Genomic DNA, 21,757 nt, shown 5'->3' on the forward strand with positions numbered 1-21,757 from the left:
TTTAAAATGCTCATAAAATTTCTGTCAAGTAAGAACTCTCAGATATGGGGATGCCTGTGTGGCTCAGTCACTTAAGTGTCTGCCCTCAGCTGAAGGGAGCTGCCTCACCCCAAGAGTAACCTCCTTGGGGTCAGCCCATATCCAAAAACTGGTCAATATAAGGTTACAAAGTCCCCACCCCTTTATCCCAATTTTCTTCATCTCTGAACAACCAGTTTCAGAGATTCTGTGAAATCAGTTGAGGCCTCTGTTGTGAAAGCATCACTGTTCAACTTTACCCCTGTCCAGTCCTGCTTCCCTTATTCCCGCACGGTGGTCGTTCCTGAGAGCAGTCCCTAATACACCACCTGTTTATTATAAAGTCTGTTTCCCGCAAAATTCAACCTACTGCATGTGTATACTTACTGTCCTAGCTAGCTTATAAATCTTAGAAAAACAAATTTGTCTCATTCTTTGCTGAGTCCCTTAAGGGAATAGACTTAGATAGTAGATATTCTACAAGAGCACAGTAATAGGAAGATCTAGAAAAGCTAAGACTGAGAAGAAACTATTACGGGGGCGCCTGGCTGGCTCAGTCTGTGGAGCACGTGATTCTTGAAATCAGGCTTGTTGAGTTCAACCGTCATGTTGGGCGTGGAGCCTACCTAAAAAGGAGGAGGAGGAGGAAAGAAAAGAAGAAGAAATGGTGATGTAAAAGACAATTCCAAAAATGAAGAAATAATTATTCTAGGTGTATTCCATATAAATTAACCCAACCAATCCAATATCTAATAAGAGCCCATTGTTTCCAAATTTGGCAACAAAAACAAATAAGAGCACTTTTTAAAGTTTATTTATTTTGAGAGAGAGTGTGAGCAGGGGAGAGGCAGAGAGAGAAGGAGACAGAGCCACATTCTGTAAGCATTTATGGGAGAAACAAAGCAGCAATGACAGAAAATCTCACGATCTTGAGTAATTATAACAACACCAAAAAGGCAAATTAAAGTCTCAAAAACCTGGTGAAAGAACAAGTAAATAAGCCAAAAAAAAGCAAAGGATATATTAAAAGTAAAGGCAAACAACCAGACAACACTGGCAAGAACTAAAAGACGGAAAGTAACGGACATCTAGAGAACACACTATTAGAAAACCACAGGCCCAAAGTGGGGGCACTTGTAATACCTAACCTAATACAGTCCCAACTTCCTAGAAATGCAATCCTAATAGGTCAGCACCAATAAGATAATCTGTCACATAGCCCTTTTCATCCCCCAAAGGAAGAGGAGGTAATCCACACTAAACATCCTTTGTCCTCAAATGAAGGTGACCTTACCTAAAATAATCTTTTTTGTTTGTTTATGACCTCTTTGTCCTGCCTTTTAAAACCTTTTCCTTTCTGTAGCCATTTGAAGCTCCCCTCTACCTGTTAGATGGAATGTTGCCTGATTCATGAATTGATTAATAAAGCCATTAGATCTTTAAATTTTAGTTGGTTTGATTTTTCTTTAACAACACTATCTAAAGACTGCTTCTTTATGTGCACATGGCACACTGTCCTGGATAGGTTCTATATTGGACCACAAAGTTAGTCTCAATAGATTTACAAGGATTGAAATTAAAACAATTAAGACAAAACTCAACATACCAAAAAAGTCTAAACTGATAGAAATACAAGTCCTGAGCTCTTTTCTTTATTCCACTTACCTCCAATTTAATCTTCCCTTTCTATCTGAATCCAGAGCCACTCAGTTATAGACTCATAAAACTGCCAAGCAGATTATATTTTTAGCAAGTCTCAAAAATATATTCTCTGCCTAGTTCTCTGATTGATGTAAATTTTTACCACGTAAAACCTTTCTTAGGCTAGCCTCCAATCCTCCAATCTGGATTGCCATTTTATGTCATGTAAGTAAATGTAAATGCACAGGCTCTAATCCTACAGTCTTCCCTGATCTTTCCATAGGGACTTTAGTCTCTTGCTAATCCAGGTCTCCTTATTCATAATTATGTGCCTACATTTTTGTCTTTATTTCCCTATTTCATTCAAATATTTGTTGAATAGAAAGCTTTTCTTTAAAAAAAAAAAAAGATTTTCAGGCAGAAAGGCCTTTTAAAATTATGCTGTTCAGGGGCACTTAGGTGGCTCAGTCGGTTAGGCTATGGACTCTGGATTTCAGCTCAAGTCATGAGTTCAGTTTGTGAGTTTGAGCCTTGCATCGGACTCGGGATTCTCTCTCCCCCTCTCTCTGCCCTTCCCATGCTCTCTTTCTCAAAATAAGTAAAATAAACTTAAAAATATGCTATTCATAGTTTTGGGGGGTTTAAAAAAAATTTTTTTTTTAGTGATCTCTATACCCAACGTGGGGCTCGCACTCACAACCCCGAGATCAAGAGTCGCCTGCTCCACCAGGAGCCAGCCAGGAGCCCCATTATAGTTTTATTGTATTGGTATGAGATAATTGTTTGATCTTGGACCAGGAGTCTATTCGTGTCTATTCTTGGTGCCCTTCTATTTATTTCTTTTCACCTACTGTAGTTTCTCTTGTATGGAGTTACTGTGTTATTCAGTGCGCTGCTATTCAAGACTTGTTTTATAACGCTGGGAACGGCAGCTGGTGGCCTTACAAAGTGTCCTTCTCTGCTACGCGTTGGGATCTGAACCCTGTCTTGTTTGAAAGCAGACCTCAGCCAGTCGGTCCCTGCACTGAGGCCGGAACGCAGAGGGGACCGACACTAACCCACCAGGCTTGGTCCGCTCTGCACAGCCGCCTTCGGCTGGAGGCCGGACCAGTGAACAGGGACCCTCCGCAGAGGATTCTGGGAGATGTAGTTTTCTTCGGGGCCGTTCCTTCAGGTGCATCGACGCATGACGTACTTCCGCTGCGCCGCACCCGCAGCTGTAGTCGGGTACTCTCCTGCAGGGCTGTTTCCGGCTCGGTGTTGGTGGACCGGAGCGGGCCGGGGAGTTGCGAGTTCCCGGGGCCCCGGCCCCGCGAAAGCACAGACTTAGCCCTGGCCGGCACGTCCTGTGCAGACCGGGAGCTTGGCCAGCTAAGCCCTACGGTCGGTCTGGGGCGTGGTCGGAGCCAGGCCGGCCTCGGGGGTTCCCGTGTCAGGGCCGCGTCACCGTACAAACTCCTCTCCGACTTCTTCTGCCCGGGGCCCGAGGCCTCGGACGGGTAGGTGACGGGTGCCCGCGGACCCACCTTCTGTGGGGCGGGAGGTCCGTCCTGGGTGGGCGCGGGTGAGACCAGCAGGGAGACCCTCACGGTTCGGTTCTCTGCTCCGCAGTCTGCACGAAACAGCACGGGATGGCCGCCGGGTTCCGGACAGCTTCGTGTTGGGTAAGTAGGGACTTTCTCGTTTTTAAAAAGGTGACTCGGCACTGAGGATGGGCACGTTCATCTTATGGTCACAACCGGGGCCCGAACTCGCGTGTTCCCGCGCTTCACCCCTCCCCGCCCCCTTCTCCCCGTGTCTCTGGTCTCTAGAAACGTTCCCTGTTTTCTGGCATTTTGTGTCCGGTGTCCTCTCATTCGAAAGTTATGCTTTATTGCCAGCTGCAGACCCTGAACTTTGGGGGAAATGAGGGTCCTTGTTAAGGGAGCAGGAGGGAGCAGTTTTGGAGCTGGGGAGGGCCAGTGGATCTGGCTGGTGACTAGCCAAGTGATTGATGGAGGGAGCGAGAGGGGACTTGACAGTGATTGCTGAACTTCTGACCTCTTGACAGGGTGGTGATGCTTCCAGTCTTGGGAACGTTATAAGCGACATCCAGGAAAAGAGTGTAGCTTTGTAGGTGTTGAACATGTGGTGCCTACAGTTGAATCTGTAGCTCGAGCGGGAGTTCTCAATTGGAAATGTCCGGATTAAAGGTCCCTATGTTAGTTGGAGCTCAGGATATGATGTCACAGAGCCCTGCAAAGGGCCAAATGGAGCGTTTGTGGCAAAGACCAGGAAGGACTGTAGTGCAGAAGGGCCAGGGAGCAAGAGAGGTGGAAGTTTGGGAGAGTGGCTGTTTCCCTGTAAATTTGAGAAAAGAGATCTTCATAAAAGCCGTGAAATGGAATACTTCAGAGCAGTATTTCATGAGACAAATGGTATCTTTTGGACTTGGATATTTATAAATCCTAAGCAGTTTTTCCCTACCAGAGAGAACGTTGGAATGGTCACTTCCTGAGAGGTAGTGGGAGTGTTGTAAAGTGGATCACATAAGATCGTGGACAGTGGAGCGTAAGGCAAATTACTGACAGCAGAGACCTTTCTTAGGTGGTGTGACACTTCATGTGTGACAAGAGTTTGGGTGCCAGTAAGAAGGGAGTTCACTGAGGTGGCCTGAGTGATACACTTGACCTTAAAAGTAAGGATATTTTACTTTATTTATTATTATTATTTTTTTAAGTACTGTCTACACCCAATGTAGGGCTCAAACTCACAACTCTTAGATCAAGACTAAGCCAGCCAGGTGCCCCAGGATCCCCAGGATATTTTTATCCTTCTTTTTTTTAAACGTTTATTTATTTTTGAGAGACAGAGAGACAGAGCCCAAGCGGGGGAGGGGCAGAGAGAGAGGTTGACACAGAATCTGAAGCAGGTTCCGGGCTTTTGAGCTGCCAGCACAGAACCGGGTGTGGGGCTCAAACCTATGAACCTCCAGATTATAACCTGAGCCAAAGTCAGATGCTCAACTGACTGAGCCACCCGGGCGCCCCTAGGATATTTTTATTCTCAGTAACTATATAGGAGCGCCCGGGTGGCTCAGTCGGTGGAGTGTCCAATTCTTGATTTCAGCTCAGGTCATTCCTGGGTTTGTGGGATCTAGTCAGGTCTGCATTGAGCATGGATCCTGCTTGAGATTCTCTCTCCCCCGTCCCTCTCCCTTGCTTGGTCATGTGCACGCTCTCTTGCTCTTTCTTACAAAAACAAACAAAACCATAACCGTATAGAAAATACAGTAAGAGAAAACATGTTTACAATAGCAACTAAAAAAAGGTAAAATAAGTGAACGGACTCATACTTTATAAAGAATAAGTAAGTAAACAAGACTAAATTAAGACTCTTTATTTTATTTTATTTTTTATTTTTTTAAATTATTTATTTCTGAGACAGAGACGGAGCATGAGCGGGGGAGGGGCAGAGAGAGAGGGAGACAGAGAATCGGAAGCAGACTCCAGGCTCCGAGCTGTCAGCACAGAGCCCGTCGCGGGGCTCGAACTCACGGACCGTGAGATCATGACCTGAGCCGAAGTCGGACGCTTAACCGACTGAGCCGCCCAGGCGCCCCAAGACTCTTTATTTTTTTATTATTATTTTTTTTTATTTTTATTTTTTATTTTTATTTAAAATTTTTTTTTTCAACGTTTTTTATTTATTTTTGGGACAGAGAGAGACATAGCATGAACGGGGGAGGGGCAGAGAGAGAGGGAGACACAGAATCGGAAACAGGCTCCAGGCTCTGAGCCATCAGCCCAGAGCCTGACGCGGGGCTCGAACTCACTGACCGCGAGATCGTGACCTGGCTGAAGTCGGACGCTTAACCGACTGCGCCACCCAGGCGCCCCTCTTTATTTTTTTAAATGAAGACTCTAAAACTATTGAATAGTAGTAGGTACCACAGTTGGGTAGGTACTTTGTATGAAATCATTAAAGACTTCTGACGCTGTGAGGCAGGTGTGTCTCCATTTTACAGGTAAGGAAACTGGGAAACCTGTCCATGGTACCAAACTGGTAAAGGATACAAGGGGACCAGGGTTGCAGGGCAGGGATTCAAACAAAGCAGTGTTTTCAGAGTTTGTGCTCTTATTGCCCCTTACATTTTAATTTTTTTTTTTTTTTCAACGTTTTTTATTTATTTTTGGGACAGAGAGAGACAGCATGAACGGGGGAGGGGCAGAGAGAGAGGGAGACACAGAATCGGAAACAGGCTCCAGGCTCCGAGCCATCAGCCCAGAGCCCGACGCGGGGCTCGAACTCATGGACCGCGAGATCGTGACCTGGCTGAAGTCGGACGCTTAACCGACTGCGCCACCCAGGCGCCCCTGCCCCTTACATTTTAACGTGAACAGTATTTGCCTGTTTTGAGTGCACGTTTTAACTTAACAAACATTTATTGACTATTACGCCAGGTAATTTTCTAGGGCATGTAGGGGTGAACAAGATTGTCAGGGTCCGTGATCCCATGCAGGGTGTGGGAGATGGTCAAACATTCCAGAGGAGCGTCATAAACAGACAAAAACAGCTGTGAATATCATGCGTGTGAAAGAGAGCGGCTGGGTGGCTACTTTAGATTGGCTTCCTCTCGAGGCAACGTATAAGTAGAATCTGAGTGATAACTTCATGATCATAGTACAGTGGGTGTAGCAGGGGAGGAAGCATTGCCGCCTGGGGTTGCGTTCCAAGCAAGTGGCAGGTGCCTCTGGTGGAAAGCAAGCCCGGGCTGGAGTGGATCGGGTTGGTGCATCAGCCGGGGCCAGATTGTGTAGGGCCCTTTAAGTGAGGGGAAGGATCATGATGGAAAGTCCTAGGAGATTTCATGTTACCTTATGTTATGTTATTATTTTCAAACTGTAGAGAAGTTGCAAGAATAGTATTAAAAACTCCTGTACAGTATTGTATAAAAAAAACAAAAACCCTTGCCCCAGAATTGTCAACTATTTGCCATATTCAGTCTGTCATTTTCTCTTTTCTTCCTTGCCTGTGTATATACGCATGTGTACACACGCACACTCATTTTCCTCCCTCCCTCTTTGTTCCAGTTCGTGGCATCACTTCACCTCTGAAAGCCAGCTCTTGCCTACACACCTCATCTTTTTTCCCCAGTCCTCTCTTCCTTCTTTCTTTCCCTCCTCCCTCTTCCTTTTCTTCTTTCTCCTTTCTTTCCCTTCCCTGTTATTTTATTGACACATATATTCTAGCTTAAAAGTATTGCTTTTCCTCTTTAATATTAAACAATTTTTGATTGCATCCTTTTAGAAAATGGGATTGTAAGACACAGCCAAACCCCCTTTGGCTTCCTCTTCTGTCAAGAGGTAGTCACTAGCGGGTGCCCGATCTCAGGGTTGAGTCAGGCCCCATAGTGGTGTGGAGCCTACCTAAAATAAAATTTAAAAAGCTTTATAAAAGGTAGTCAGATTGGGGGCTTCCCATCCAGACTTTTCCTTTCCTTTCCTTTCCTTTTTTTTTTTTTTTAATGCTTTTTTTATTTTTGAGAGAGAGAGAGAGAGGGAGAGAGAGAGAGAACGCATGAGTAGGGGAGGTGCAGAGAGGGAGACAGAGGATCCAAAGACAGCAGTGAGCCCGAATTGGGGCTCGAACTCCCGAAGCATGAGATCATGACCTGAGCCAAAGTTGGACACTCGACTGACTGAGCCACCCAGGTGCCCCCAGACCTTTTCTACTGGAAACGTGGTTTTATGTTTTTCTTCTCTTCTGTAAATGGTGCAGTTTGCCATTTCCCCTACATTTGTTTTCGAATTCTTTATGGCAATACATATAGATTGTTGTGTTTCTTTATTCTTTTGAGAGACAAGTATGTTTAAATTTTTAAGAATAATTGATTAAAATTATGATTTTTATGGGTGATGGGGTGGAATGTCAGGTGTGCTTAATTCAACATTTGAAAAGTTTTGTTTCTATATGAATTGCATCATACTGTGTATAATTATATTCCAATTTGAAAAAACGTCACTATGGAATGGACGTACCATATTCTCATTTAGCTATTCTCTTATTGATGGAAATTTAGGTTGTTGAGCGTGTTGCTCTTACAGACTTTGAAACAGTGAACAACTCTGCACGTGTGTGGATGTTCCTATCATTAATTTTTGGTGACAAATTTGGTACTTCTACATTCTCTTAAAACACAGTGCAGTCACAGGGCGCCTGGGTGGCTCAGTCGGTTGAGCGTCCGACTTCGGCTCAGGTCATGATCTCGCGGTCCATGGGTTCGAGCCCCACGTCGGGCTCTGTGCTGACGGCTCAGAGCCTGGACCCTGCTTCAGATTCTGTGTCTCCTGCTCTCTCTGCATTCTCGCACGCGCTCTTTCCCTCTCTCTCAAAAATAAGTAAACATATTTTTAAAAATTAAAAAAAAAATGCACAATTCAGCTTCTTATAATCATCTTCCCATCCTACTTCCCCTTTCTCTCCTTAGAGGTAATCAATTTGGTGTATATTCTTCTAGATCTGTGTACATACCTTTGTGTATAGCTGTTTATATCCTTAAAACATTTGGTTTATTTGTGTGGGTTATTATTTAAATGGGTTTCACTCTATATAACATTATTTCTGTTTTTTTCCATTAAAAAATATATTTATAGTTGTGTCTGTAATGGTTTTATACATATTTATCTCTATGTGACTTTTGACATTTTTTTTCTTTAATTGAGTTCTAACTTAATGATAGTAAAATGCATAAATCTTAAATAGACTGTTTATATTCTTTTAGGTTTCTGGACCCAATTCCAACGAGAGGGGTGGGGGTGCAGTTCCCCTACATACAACAGCAAGCAACTCTCGGACACCAGCAGGTTGTCTGAGAATTCAACTTAATTCCAGCACTGTCTGCCCAGAGATGGCACTAGATTTCACAAGCTGAGGGCTCAGTCCCACCAGACTGCCCTTCTTCCCCCAAGCTCAGCCACAGGTTTCAAGGCCCAGGCTGTTGTTACCAGGGTTACAGATGGGAAGTTTCAAAGACTTGCTCCTTAGGTTCAGTTAATTTGCCGGAATAGCTCACAGAACTCAGGGAAACACTTAATTTACATTCACCCGTCTATTAAAGGATATGGTAAAGAACACCAAATCAACAGCCAGAGTTAGAAGCGCACATGGGGAAAGGGCTTGGAGCCTCCGCGCCCTCCCAGGTGTGCCAGTCTCCCCTCTCCACGTCTTCAATCTGGAAGCTCTCCGAATCCAGGCCTTTTGGTTTTTAGGGAGGCTTTGCTGCATCGGTGTGATTGATTAAATCATTGACTGCTGGTGATTCAACCTCTAGCCCTTCTCCCCTCCTTGGAGCCTGGGCAGAAGTGGGGGGGCACTCTCCCATCAACCAGCTGCCCAACTGTAGGTTACCTAAGGGTTTCCTAAAGTTGCCTCATTAACATAACAAAAGATACCTTAATCACACTTATCAGGGAATTTCCAAGGGTTTTAGGAGCTGTGAGCCAGGAACCCTTGGATGAAGACCAAATACATGTGAGAAATATGTTTTGAACATTTGAATGACCAGATATTTTTACAAATCACAAGACTGAAGCATACACTGAAGACAAATCAAAATCAAAATAAAGATTTCCGACCCCCTAGCAGGTTCCGTTGTGTTTCCTATCACCACTGCCCCACCCGCCAGGGGCCACTTCGTTTTTTTCTGTTACACCGTAAATCTTGCCTTTTTTTTTTTTTTTTTTTTAAACTTAATGTAATTGGAATTCTAAGTGTCTGGGGTTATGTGTCAAAGAGTAAAATTCCTTTCTACTTTTAGCTGAATTCTGAATTTTAAGTGTTGAATTCTACTACATTACTTTGTTTCATCTATTAAAATGATTGGTTGGCTGTTCTCCATGAATATACTAGTGTGACTTCACTGATAGATTTTTGTGGGTTTTTTGTTAATTTTGGATTGTCCCTTAATTTTTTGGATAAATTTCCTCGTCCTAGTGCTATGTGTGTGTGTACAGGCCTTGTTACTTTACTAGTATTTTTATCCAGATATTTTGATCAGAGTTAATAATAAATGAGTTAACACTACAGTCTGTGCTGTACTTGCCTGGTTTTGTCTGTGGGGTTTTGTGTAAGTTTGTGTGATATACTGTGTGGGCATCCCATGGTTTCCTGGCTCAACATCAGTTAGACATTTTGGGAATTTTATGTTCTTTCCATGTTGGTAGAACTTAAATGTAGTGTGGGTCCATTGCCTTTCTGGAGAGGGTATACCTTTGTGGGGTTTTTTGGGGGTTTTTTTTGTTTTATTTTTTTAGTGTGTTTTATTTTTTATTTTTTGAGAGAGACAGAATGCGAGCAGGAGAAGGACAGAGAGAGAGGGAGATAGAGAATCCGAAGCAGGCTTTAGGCTCTGAGCTGTCAGCACAGACCCCAATGCAGGGCTCGAACCCACAAACCATGAGATCATGACCTGGGCTGAAGCCGGACACTTAACCAACTGAGCCACCCAGGTGCCCCAAGAGGGTATGCCTTTGATTGCTACTTATTTATTTGGGTTTTTATTTATTTTAATTTTTTTTTTTTAAAGATTTTAATGTAACCTCTGTACCCAACATGGGGCTTGAACTCCTAACCCTCAGATCAAGAGTCGCATGCTCTTCTGACTGAGCCAGCCAGCGTCCCACTACTTATTTTGTGACCATTGATTAGTCAAGCTTGCTTTTTAAATTATTTCTGGGCCAATTTTGGTTACTTTTACTTTTTTAAAACAATTACTTAAATCCACGTTAGTTTACAGATTACTTTTACTTTCTTAGAGGATTTTTGCTTCTTAAGTTTTCAAATTTATTGGAACAAATTTGTAAATATAGTTAGGTCTGCCACCATGTTTGCTTTAGAAACGTGAATTCAGCACAGTTGGTACCGTAGGGAACAACGTGAACTTTCTGTCTGACTTCAGACAGGCCTCTTTCCACTATTTTATGATGAGCTGCAGCCCCTCTGACATCCAAACACCAGGTCTTGCAAAGTGAAGTGCTATATTGTCATTTTATATATTTCTTAAATAAAAGAAATATTTTTATATATTTCATAAATGTCATTTTATATATTTTATATATTTCATAAAACTTCTGGTTTTGGTAGGTTCCTGGTGTTCATTTTTATGTGTTGCTGACAAAGGTGTTGTGCCCCAACCCCATTCTCCCCATAATCCCCGTGAGTTTGCTGTGTGACTTTGCATAGTGATGATTTTTTGCAGCGTACCTGTCACATTATGGTAGAATTGCCTCTGTATAATAATCTCATGAATTTAACAATCTGAGAGTTATGGACTCTGTCCTGGTCATAATAGTCTTCTTTTTTTTAATTCCTGCGTTTCTTGACCAGGCTTGGCCAATAAAAGCTTTTTAAAATAGTTTCTTTGTATTTTATTTTTATTCTCATCAAGCTCAAAATATAGTAAAAAGCTTAAAATAAGCCTCATGGCTTGCCTCCACTCTCTGCTCTGCACCTTTTTTCTTCCATCCTGTGCCCACACTCAGCCATTTTGGTCCCTGTTCACTCTTGGGCCCCTGCCGTAGCTTTTACACAGTCACATTGGTGTGCGTTGCTTTGGTTTCTCCTCCGTCATAAAGTTGCTGGCTTGATGAGTGGCCTGGGCTTGATCTGGATGCAGGAAGTCGCGGCCTCATTTTTCTCCATCACAACCTCAGATACGCCTGTCAACTCTCTCTGTCCTTGGCTCCGGCGGTTGTGTTGGCGAGCATTCGTGACGCTCTGGTCACTTTCAGATATTGGAGAGTCCAGTCTATGCTCTCTTCCCGCCTCCTCTACTCGCTGGACTTAGGCTGCGCAGGAGAGATGGGAGGGCTCATCTCTTTACTCCCACTTCCTGCGGAGGCTCCTCCTGGGTTGGGAAGATCAGTGCTGAGGCCAGAGAAGCTCCTGTTGTCAGGTGGTCCGTGCCCAGCGCCAACACGGTTGCTTGGAGCCTGAGACGGGCCCCGCCCTGTATTTCCATGTTGTGAAGCGATTCTCTCTCGCTCACCTCTGCAACTTCCCCCAGAATTCACTGTCTCTTCCCACTGCAGGGTCTTCCTGCAGGCAGCTCTGTTGGGTTGGGATCCTGTCAAGGGGGATCACGTTCAGGAATCTTTGGGTGTCACTTCTCCACTGCCTTGGCAGAGTGCTCCAGAATCCTCGTCTTTAGGAATTCCCAGAGTGCAATGTACCAGATTCCTGGTTTACTGAAATCCCTGAACACAGACCAGTTCCTTCTGACTGGGCTCAGTGGACATCCACACTGCCTCTTCCTTCCCTCCCTTCCCCCAGTGGCCTGCTTCAGGGAATTGTGTCCGGCTGCTTCTCCAGCCTCTCGTTCCCCTCATTTCTTCTCCCTCAAGCATCCTCGCCTTGTCAAAGGGCCGCGTCCTTGCCGTCCTCCTCAGCACCCTTCTCTGTTGGCCATGTCATACCCACCAGGATGTCATCTGGCTCTGTTCTCACTTGATGCCCAGAACCCAACCACTGCTTATTAACTCCAGTGCTCTCACTCTGGCACCAGCCACCTTCATCGCTCCCAGATCCAGGACCCTCCCTCCTCCGTGGCAGGAAGAATGCTGTCAGGTGTGAGTCAGATCACTCTGCTCTTGTCTGAGGCCTTCCGACGGCCCCTCCTCTCTTGGAATGGAACCCCAAGACCTTCCCATTCCCTTTGAGCCATGCAGGACTGTGTCTTAGTTTTCATGTAGCCTGGAGGGCTCTTCCTGCAGAAATCTTGACATTCCTTCCTACATCGCTTGGGTTTCTGCCAAATGTTGCCTCACTGGAGGGCTCCCTGATCACTCCATCTTCCTATGCCTGCTTCCTGAACTCTGTCCCCTTACCCTGCTTGAGTCTTGGCAGAGCACCGTCCCCACCTGCTTGGTGGGTAGTTACAGGTTTACTGTCACCTCCCCCTGAAGGAACAGAAACCCAATGTGCATTGCTGAGCCCCCAGCACCTGGGACAATCCTGGCACTGTCGGTGACTCATAAATGCTTGTTGAACGATCAGTACTTTTTTGGTCCCATGAAAGGATTTATTACGAGCCTACTGGGTAGTTCGCGCTTACGGCTCACACAGAACTGCCAGCCCACCCCCACCCACAGTGGCTCTCCATCGTCTTCAGCTCTGCAACACGAGCTCCAGGCCCAGAGTCTGCTGGAGGGAACCCTGCTTGGCCTCAGTAATGGATCCCTTCTTTTTTTAATCAAAAAAATTTTTAATTTTTTTTTTTTTTTTGAGACAGAGCACGAATGGGGGAGGGGCAGAGAGAGAGGGAGACCAAATCTGAAGCAGGATCCAGGCTCTGGGCGGTCAGCAGAGAGTGCGACATGGGGCTCGAACTCACAAACTGTGAAATCACGACCTGAGCCGCTGAAGTTGGATGCTTAACCAATGGAGCCACCCACGTGCTGCTGGGCCCCTTGTTTTTTAATTTATGTGTTTATGTATTTATTTATTTAATTTTTTTTATGGTGCCAGGCTCTCACTCCCTCTGAGACTCAAGATGGGTTGAGTAGCTGTGAAGATGACAGCTACTTTGGAGGGTAGCCCTTCCCATGTGTTTAGAATTGTTCTCTCCATTCCTGGGCAAAATGTATCCTGGATAATTTTTTTTATCAAAGATTTGAAACACCTGTTTCATATGCATGTATAGATGTTTATTTCCCTCTACAAGACTGAAAGCTTCTTGAAGGCGGAAGCTGGTTGTGTTCATCCTGATATTTTCAGGATCAAAAACAGTATTTTGAACATGGAAGCTCAAAAATTTTTTTGTTTTGGTTTGGTTTTATTCTAAAAGCCTGTGCTGAACTGGGCACAGGAGGCAGTCAGTCTATGGAGGAACATTTCTCCTTTCCCAGCTCCTGTACATCTGTCCACATCACCTAATGCAGTGGCATCCGATTGAATGGGATGTATATTATTACAGGGGTTGTTGTCATTCAAGGATATATCTATGGAGTTCACCTGGGATGAGTGGCAGTTACTGGACTCTGCGCAGAAGTACCTGTACAGGGATGTGATACTGGAGAACTATAGCCACCTGGTGTCTGTGGGTAAGTGCAGCTTCTTTGTTGAACTCCGATCACGAATTATAAATTGCCATCCTTTTTTCTTTTCTTTATCTACCCTGAGGTCTCTAAAGTACTTAATGATTATGGACTTGAACTTTGGAGGTCACAGGCTCCTAGTCCCTATTTGGCCCTCATCTCCTAATTGTAATCTTCCCCCCAAGTGCAAGTGAGCAGTTTCACCTTGTAGTTCCAGACCCCTGAGTTCCTAGCAGCTCGGCCCACATCCTCTGTGATTTTCCATCAACAGGGTATCATGGTACCAAACCTGATTTAATCTTCAAGTTGGAGCAAGGAGAGGAGCCATGGATAATAAATGCCAAAGTTTCCCGTCAGAGCTGTCCAGGTGGGTGAGTGGGAACCAGGAAGATGTGGGTGGGGGTGTGAAGCACAGCTTGCACTTAGGCCGTGTTGTGCAGAAACTTTCCTTTGAAGCCCTTGAACCATGGGGGGCACTCGGGATGGGCCCACAAGCCAGCTCCTCAGGAAAGGAAGGGACCATCGCTCTGTCCACGTGTGGGTTTTTGTCTCTTAGCTCTGAGGGGCAGGCACACCCTTCCTATCTGCACTCTGCTCAGATGCTTTCTGGGTTAGTTTCCTTCCCCCCATGGTCCAGGGCCGCCTCAGCCATCCCAGCCTCTGAACAGTCCTCTCTCCTCTCCTTTTGTGTGACTTCATGCCCTCTGCTCTCCTTATGTGTACTTCCTCTCTTCCTTCCACAGATGAAGCCCTCAGTCTTTTCGTCCTTTGCTCAGCATCATTGTGTTGTGTTATTTCAGTGCTTCCTTTTCTCAAACTGGTCACCTTGAAATTACAACTGTTGCTTTCTTGGGCACTTTTCTTAAAAGGATTCCAAAACCTACCACGGACTCACCTGTGTCATTAAGTGATTTTGTCACCTTACATTTCCTGGCTCCTTACTCTTCCCTTCGGAGTCATACAGAGTTTCCCAAATTTACCTGTTCTTTCCTGCCAATATTGTAACGACTGAAAGTCTCTTGCACTCTGAGGATTTAAGCTTTCTTTCCCCCGTGTTGTAGCATCCTGTGGACATCCTTGTCCTCTTTCTCCCGCCCTCTCTTCCTGGCTATAAATGCTCATAAGAGAGCCGGGCTTCCTCACTCATTCTCAGCAGCAGAACTGGGAAAGAACGCTTCCCCTGTGCCTTCCTCACTTTGATTACTGCTGCTGTTGTACTTGAGCTACCACGACCCGGCTCTGCAGGCTCTCCTTGGGTGCCCCGTCTCCCTTCTCCTTTGCTAATATCGGTTCTGCTTCTGTTTTTGCTAGTAGTTGAACCTTTGGTGGTGTCTCCATAGCTCCTATGTCCTCAGTTGTCACCCAGACAGGATCAGTATTTTCCCAGGCGTGGACAGCTCAGATTCTTAGCCATATTTGAGAACTCTAGTCTTTTCTTTAGCTGTTCCTGCTGTAGTTATTTTCATAAACGTCCCTGTCACTAGTTTGAAGAAATACACAAGTGTCTTACATCCCAGATTCAACCTGAGTAAACATTAAAGAATTTATAGTTTCAAGTGACGCTTGTCTGGCACAGGATGGCAGCTCCACAGTGGCTCAGTGCGGAAGCTCGGAGATGTCAGGGACCAAGGTGCCACGTGTGTCCCTTTTCTCACCCTCAGATGTTATACTTTTCTTCTGCCCAGGTGGGTACCTTCATGCCGGGCATCACATGAAGACACAGTCACTGGATAAGCCCTGTTTTTTTCCAGAAAATCCCTTTCATCAGTCCCCAGAATTTTTCTCAAAGCCTGCCAGCATGTTTTCTTACAGTTGACACGCCAGTGTCTGAACTAGCCGGGGGGCGGGGGCGGGGTGGCAGAGCTTGGTGGAGCACCACGTGGACCCTGTCCTCCCCAGTCAGGGCTGGTGCTCGGGAGGAGGGCAGTACCGTTGGGAGTGTAGTGAACAGTGTGTGCTAGGGTCCTGCCTCTGGGTTTTCATCACACTGCCCTTCTTGCCACCTGGACGCCTTTAAATGTGCGAATGTGAACATGAAACACGGTCATCGCTTCTCCGGGGAGCGGTACATGTTCTTATCCTGGACCTGAGTCCAGTCCCAAGTCCAGAATTTCTTGAGATGTGTGTGGTATCAGCAGACAGGTGTGGCTGTGGCCTCACGATCTGAAGTGATGGGGTGAAAAGATCGACGGTCTGTTCTAGACACATGCAGTAGTGGGGAAGGAACTGGAAGCTATGGTAAAAGCTTCTCTTTCCAGAGGGGTGGATGAGGGATGGCAGTCATCACTGGTCTGTCGCACACTCTCCTCCTTGGGAAAAAGTTCAAGGAGGACTTCTTGCCCTGGCATTGGTGTAATTTCCCTGTTCAGTCTTCTCTTTTTGTCCTGTGCAGCCCCTGGTGAGATAAGGCTTGGGAGAATGGCCCGTGTCTGTCGGTGCAGATTTGGGGGTATTTAGGGCTAAAAAATCATAGGCTGTTATCAGATCAGGCTCAGGTTCCCTTCAAAACTTCACAAGTTTCCGGTTAGTTTTTTTTTTTTTTTCCCTGCCTAATTCTGTTAAGCCAGTAACAACAACCAAAAATTGTCCGGACGTGTCTTCAAGCCTGAGAAGTCCTCTTTTCTAGCCATTGGTCTTGGTATTATCACCCCATCCCCCGATTCTTGAGTTTAGTGGGCCCGCTTTGAGGTACAAACCATACTCCAAATGGTTTCCACGTGAACAGGGAGAGAGGGTTTATCAGGAGGTCCTCAGGAAGCAGGAGAGCTCCTGATGATTCCACGGTGTGAAGCTGTCGTGGGATGATGAGGCTGTACCCCGATGAGTGCTCGACCCACACCTGCCACTTCTTTCCAGGCGCCCTGTGTGGACCTCACACTCACCATGGCGTGATTGGGCCTCATTGCTGTGCGGCCTTCAGTGTCATCCGCTCCAGGGCTGTTTTGGTACCCCTGCCCTGGGGGGTCCTGTCCATCACAGCATGGAGATCAGCCCCCTCTTCACTGAGCACTGACCTGTGGTCTGTGTGCCTGCTTACTGTCTTCATTTGGATATTTGACTGGGATCGTAAGTGTAGTAAGATTCAAAACAAAGTCCTTCGTTTTTCCTCCAAACATGGGTCTCTCAGTGTTTTCCCTCTGCAAGGGCAGCACCCCGTTTCTCAAGCCTACAATCTGGAGTTAGTAAAGCGTCCCCTTCTCAGCTTCTCCTTCATCTAGTCCTTTGGTAGGTTTTCTTGGTTCTGTCTCCGTGTATGTTCCACATTTGCTCAGCTCCAGAGTTCAGTCTGAGCCACTATCAACGTCTTCCTGCCTTACTACAGCGGCTTTCTCGTTGGTCTGTCAGCCCTTCTCTTCATTTTTATTTAACAACCAAATATCTTTTAAAAGCATGACATGAAAGGAGGGCCTGGGTAGCTCAGTCAGTTAAGTGTCCAACTGGTAATTTCAGCTGAGGTCATGATCTCAGGGTCATGAGATTGAGGCCTGTGTCATGTGGAGGATTCTCTCTCCCGCTCTCTCCCCTATCCTCTCCCCTCTGCCCTTCCCCCGCTCTCACACATGCTCTCTCCCCCAAAAAATGTTTCAAAACATGTTTTCTGGGAAAAAAAGAAAAAAGAAGAACAGGGGCGAGTCGGTTAAGCATCCAACTCTTGATTTCGGCTCAGGTCATGATCTCACGGTTTGTGGGTTCGAGCCCCACATCAGGCTCTGTGCTGACAGCTCAGAGCCTTCTTTGGATTCCGTGTCTCCCTCTTTCTCTGTCGCTCCCCCACACGCACACTCTCTCTCTGTCTCTCATAGATACATATACTTAAAAGCAGAACACGAATCAAGATGTTCTCTGATTAAAACCCCTTGGTAAGATGAAAACTTTTTGTCATGGCCTTGCCTGTTTGGTTCCTGCCTCACTCTATTCATTCAGTGGGCTTTGACTATCCTGACCTTTTTCTATTTCCTTTTTTTTTTTTTTTTTTAATTTTTATTTAAAGTAAGCACATGCAACATGGGGCTTGAACTCACAACCCTGAGATCAAGAGTCTCATGCTCTACTGAGTGAGCCAGCCAGGTGCCCCATTTTTTCTGTTCCTTAACTGTGCCAAGCAGGTTCCCTTCTCAAGAACTTTGTATGTGCTTTTCCTTCGGTTTGAAATGCTCTTGCTTTAATTTTCGTGTGGCTAACTCAATCTTCTATTTTTTTTTAATTTTCACTTTTTCTAAATATTTATTTTTGAAAGAGAGAGTGTGAGTGGGGGAGGGGCAGGAAGAGAGGGGGACAGAGGATCTGAAATGGGCTCTGCGCCGACAGCAGAGAGTCTGACACAGGGCTCCAACTCATGAACTGTGAGATCATGACCTGGGCCCAAGCTGGACACTCAGCCACTCAGGAGCCCTGCTAACTCAGTCTTTTAGTGTCTCGTTGTACCTGTCTGAATATTATACCCTAGTTACTCTGTATTGTCTCAGTTCACTTTTTGAGTAATAAGCATCTGTAATAATGACATTTCGATATCAGATAAATGACGTTGGCTCCTAAGTGCAGGCTAAGCTTTGTAAGCCTCTGTTTTAAAAGCCATTTTGGGGGCACCTGGGTGGCTCAGTCGGTTAAGTGTCTGACCCTTGGTTTTGGCTCAGGTCGTGATCTCGAGGTTCATGAATTTGAGCCCCACGTTGGGCTCTGCACTGACAGTGCAGAGCCTGCTTGGGATTCTTTTCCCTCTCTCTGCCCCTCCCCTGCTCACCTGCTCATGTTCTCTCTCTCTCTCTCTCTCTCAAAACAAATAAACTTATAAAACCATTTTTAATCACTGCTAATTTGCCACCCGTATTTCCGTAATGGGCTTGGTTTGACGTCGTTCCTCGTGCTCCCCAGCTCAGAAAGAAGGCATGTACACTTGGCCAGTATTTCTTTCGAACCAGTGTCTGAGGTCTGTTATCAAAAAAAGACTCATTACGTGGCAGTTTTAAAACTAATTTGATATCAGCTACATGTGATGATTAAAAATGTATATATGTATTTTTTTCTTAGAAGATTGGAAAGAATGGTACCAGAAAAATCCAGATGAGCTTGAAAATGTTGAGAGAACTTATGCTTGTAGTGCATTTGGAAAACTTAATCTGAGCAGAACCCATGTTTCTTCAAGACAGAGAATCCATAAGTATAACACACATGGAAGAAGTTTGACACAAAACTCAGGTTCAACCAGAAACTGTCTGAGAAAAAATCCTGATAAGTTTCATGGATACGAAGAATCATATTTTCTTAAGCATCAAAGAGCTCACAGTATAGAAAAAAACTGTGTGTGTAACGAATGTGGGAAAGCTTTTCGTTGTAAATCACAGCTGATCGTCCATCTGAGAATTCATACGGGAGAGAGGCCTTACGAATGCACGAAATGTGAAAGGGCGTTCAGTGCGAAGTCAAACCTCAATGCTCACCAGAGAGTCCACACGGGAGAGAAGCCCTACTCCTGCAGCGAGTGCGGGAAAGTTTTCTCTTTCAGGTCACAGCTCATCGTCCATCAGGAAATTCACACGGGAGGGAAACCTTACGGCTGCAGTGATTGTGGGAAAGCCTATAGCTGGAAATCACAGCTCATTTTACACCAGAGAAGCCACACAGGAGTGAAACCTTATGAATGTGGCGAGTGTGGGAAAGCCTTTAGTCTGAAGTCCCCGTTTGTTGTACACCAGAGGACTCACACGGGAGTGAAGCCCCATAAGTGCAGCGAATGTGGGAAAGCCTTTAGGAGCAAGTCCTACCTCCTGGTTCACATCAGGATGCACACAGGCGAGAAACCTTACCAGTGCGGTGATTGTGGGAAAGCCTTCAATATGAAGACACAACTTGTTGTTCACCAGGGAATCCACACGGGAAATAATCCTTATCAGTGCGGTGAATGCGGGAAAGCCTTCGGTAGGAAGGAGCAGCTCACTGCGCATCTGAGAGCACATGCAGGGGAGAAGCCCTACGGGTGCAGTGAGTGTGGGAAGGCTTTCAGCAGTAAATCCTACCTCGTTATACACAGGAGAACACACACAGGAGAGAGACCCTATGAATGTAGTTTCTGTGAGAGAGCCTTTTGTGGGAAATCACAGCTAATTATACACCAGAGGACTCACTCAACAGAGAAGCCCTACGAATGCAGCGAATGTGAGAAAGCCTATCCTAGGAAGGCTTCACTTCAGATACACCAGAAGACTCATTCAGGAGAGAAACCTTTTAAATGTAGTGAATGTGGGAAGGCTTTCACCCAGAAGTCGTCCCTCAGTGAACATCAGAGAGTTCATACAGGAGAGAAACCGTGGAAATGCTCCGAATGCGGGAAGTCCTTCTGTTGGAATTCAGGGCTTCGTATACATCGAAAAACTCACAAGTGAGAAATTGAAGTGAAGTAGATGTTAGAAACTCTCTCATAGAAGTTGATCCTCAGGAGACTAAATGATAATATGGGTGGGATGCACCAAGCGGGAAGTCCTAAAAATACACTCCTGCCGATTGAGTCCGAGAGAGACGGTCATATTTGGAAGAATGGGCAAAAGCTTTGAGAAGTAAGTCCTACAAGTCTCTGTAGACAAGAACTGAAGGAGTGAGGAACAGTGACATCAGATGCGGTGGTGTCATTATGAAGATAAAATTCAGAGAATTTGTATTTAAAACCTTCTAAATTTAATAAATTGGAAAAGGATTGTCCCATAGAAAATGTTATATGTGGAGAGTCACATTCCAGATTTGAAGCTATGTTTTAGATTGAAGAAAACCTCAATTATAAATGGTAGATTTTTTCATGGTGGAATATAAAGTTGATTTTTATTTTGATATGTAAATAAAGCGGTGGAGGAAAATGGCAAGGAACATATTCTGAGGGTTGAGAGATATTTAGTGTGACTTTCCTGAGTAACACTGAATAGCATTTTTAAAAATTTTTGGTATTTTATTTTTTAACGTAACTTGTTAGACATATATTTGGTAGCTTGTGGAATAACATCCCCCCGATATTCTCCATATTAAATGCTAAATATCAGTATTGTCTCTTCATTTCTTAGCAATATAACAGAAATAATGTTGGTTTTAATAATGAAAAGATACTGCTCCCTAAATGAGTTGACTCACTCACCGATCTACATAAGTGGGTCTGGCAGTTATTACGCGGCTGCTGCATACGAGAACTCATTGGAATGAACGTGGATTATATGTTAGCAGTGCGGGGTCTGTTCATGGGTAAGAGCACAACTAGTTTTCTCTGCAGAAGCACCTCTCGTGTGCGTTGTCCAGTTGGCGTCTTTCCGGGCATCTGTTCATCAGCCATTGCTGGGTCTTTGCTAGATTTTGAGCCTCAGATTCAGTGTCACATGAACCAGAAGGGAAGTGTGGGAACTCACTTACTCTTGCCCCAGAATTGAGACCATCAATTCCTCCTGCCCTCCTGGTTTCCCAGAATAACTCTGGGTGCTGTCTCTCTTTGCACCTGCTTTGCTGGCCTGTGTGCTTCCTCCTCTCCAGTAAAAGTGTTTTTTTCCGCTAAAGTTAAAAAGAGTTAATTTTTTTTTAAGTTTATTCATTCATTTTGAGAGAGAGCAGAAGCACAAGTGGGGAGGGGCAGAAGAGAGGAAAGAGCAAGAATCCCAGGGAGTCTCCACAGTGCCAGTGCAGAGCCTGACATGGAGCTTGAACTCAGGAACCGAGAGATCATGACCTGAGCCGAAGTCAGACACTCAACCGACTGAGCCACCCAGATGCCCTATTTCTTTTTTTCAATATTTATTTATCTTGAGAGAGTGAGAGATTGTGAGTGGGGGAGGGCCAGAGAGCCAGGAAGACAGAATCCCAAGCAGGCTCCACACTCAGCGCAGACCCCGACTTGGGGCTTGAACCCAACGAACCAGGAGATGATGACCTGAGCCGAAATCAAGAGTCGGACAGATGTTTAACCGACTGAGCCACCTGGGCGCCTCAAGGAGAGTGAATTTCCGGGGTGCCCGGGTGGCTCAGTCGGTTAAGCGTCCGACTTCACCTCAGGTCAT

General features: G+C 45.3%; 2 protein-coding genes across 5 annotated transcripts in view; both read left to right on the top strand.

Annotated features, from left to right (window-relative positions):
* Positions 1-3,018: 3,018 nt before the first annotated feature.
* ZNF26 (zinc finger protein 26) lies at positions 3,019-20,757 on the top strand. Of its 4 annotated transcripts, XM_058691587.1 has the most exons (6): positions 3,126-3,158; positions 3,271-3,323; positions 4,246-4,336; positions 13,613-13,739; positions 14,005-14,100; positions 18,762-20,757. In XM_058691587.1, the coding sequence occupies exons 4-6, from the start codon at positions 13,640-13,642 to the stop codon at positions 20,111-20,113; spliced, it is 1,548 nt and encodes a 515-aa protein (XP_058547570.1). In that variant the 5' UTR covers positions 3,126-3,158; positions 3,271-3,323; positions 4,246-4,336; positions 13,613-13,639; the 3' UTR covers positions 20,114-20,757. The 4 variants fall into 4 exon arrangements, with proteins under 4 accessions (XP_058547566.1, XP_058547567.1, XP_058547569.1 ...); XM_058691583.1 differs by lacking the exon at positions 4,246-4,336 and having other exon boundaries at positions 3,019-3,158; XM_058691584.1 differs by lacking the exon at positions 4,246-4,336 and having other exon boundaries at positions 3,019-3,158; positions 18,765-20,757.
* The window catches only part of ZNF84 (zinc finger protein 84), a 62,376-nt gene continuing 43,926 nt past the window's right edge, over positions 3,308-21,757 (top strand). Inside the window, exon 1 of the mRNA XM_058691580.1 lies at positions 3,308-3,323. The gene's annotated coding sequence lies outside the window, so the exon portion shown is untranslated. The remainder of the gene's footprint in view (positions 3,324-21,757) is intronic.

The sequence above is a fragment of the Neofelis nebulosa genome, chromosome 11 (assembly GCF_028018385.1).
Source record: "Neofelis nebulosa isolate mNeoNeb1 chromosome 11, mNeoNeb1.pri, whole genome shotgun sequence".
Taxonomy (NCBI): domain Eukaryota; kingdom Metazoa; phylum Chordata; class Mammalia; order Carnivora; family Felidae; genus Neofelis; species Neofelis nebulosa.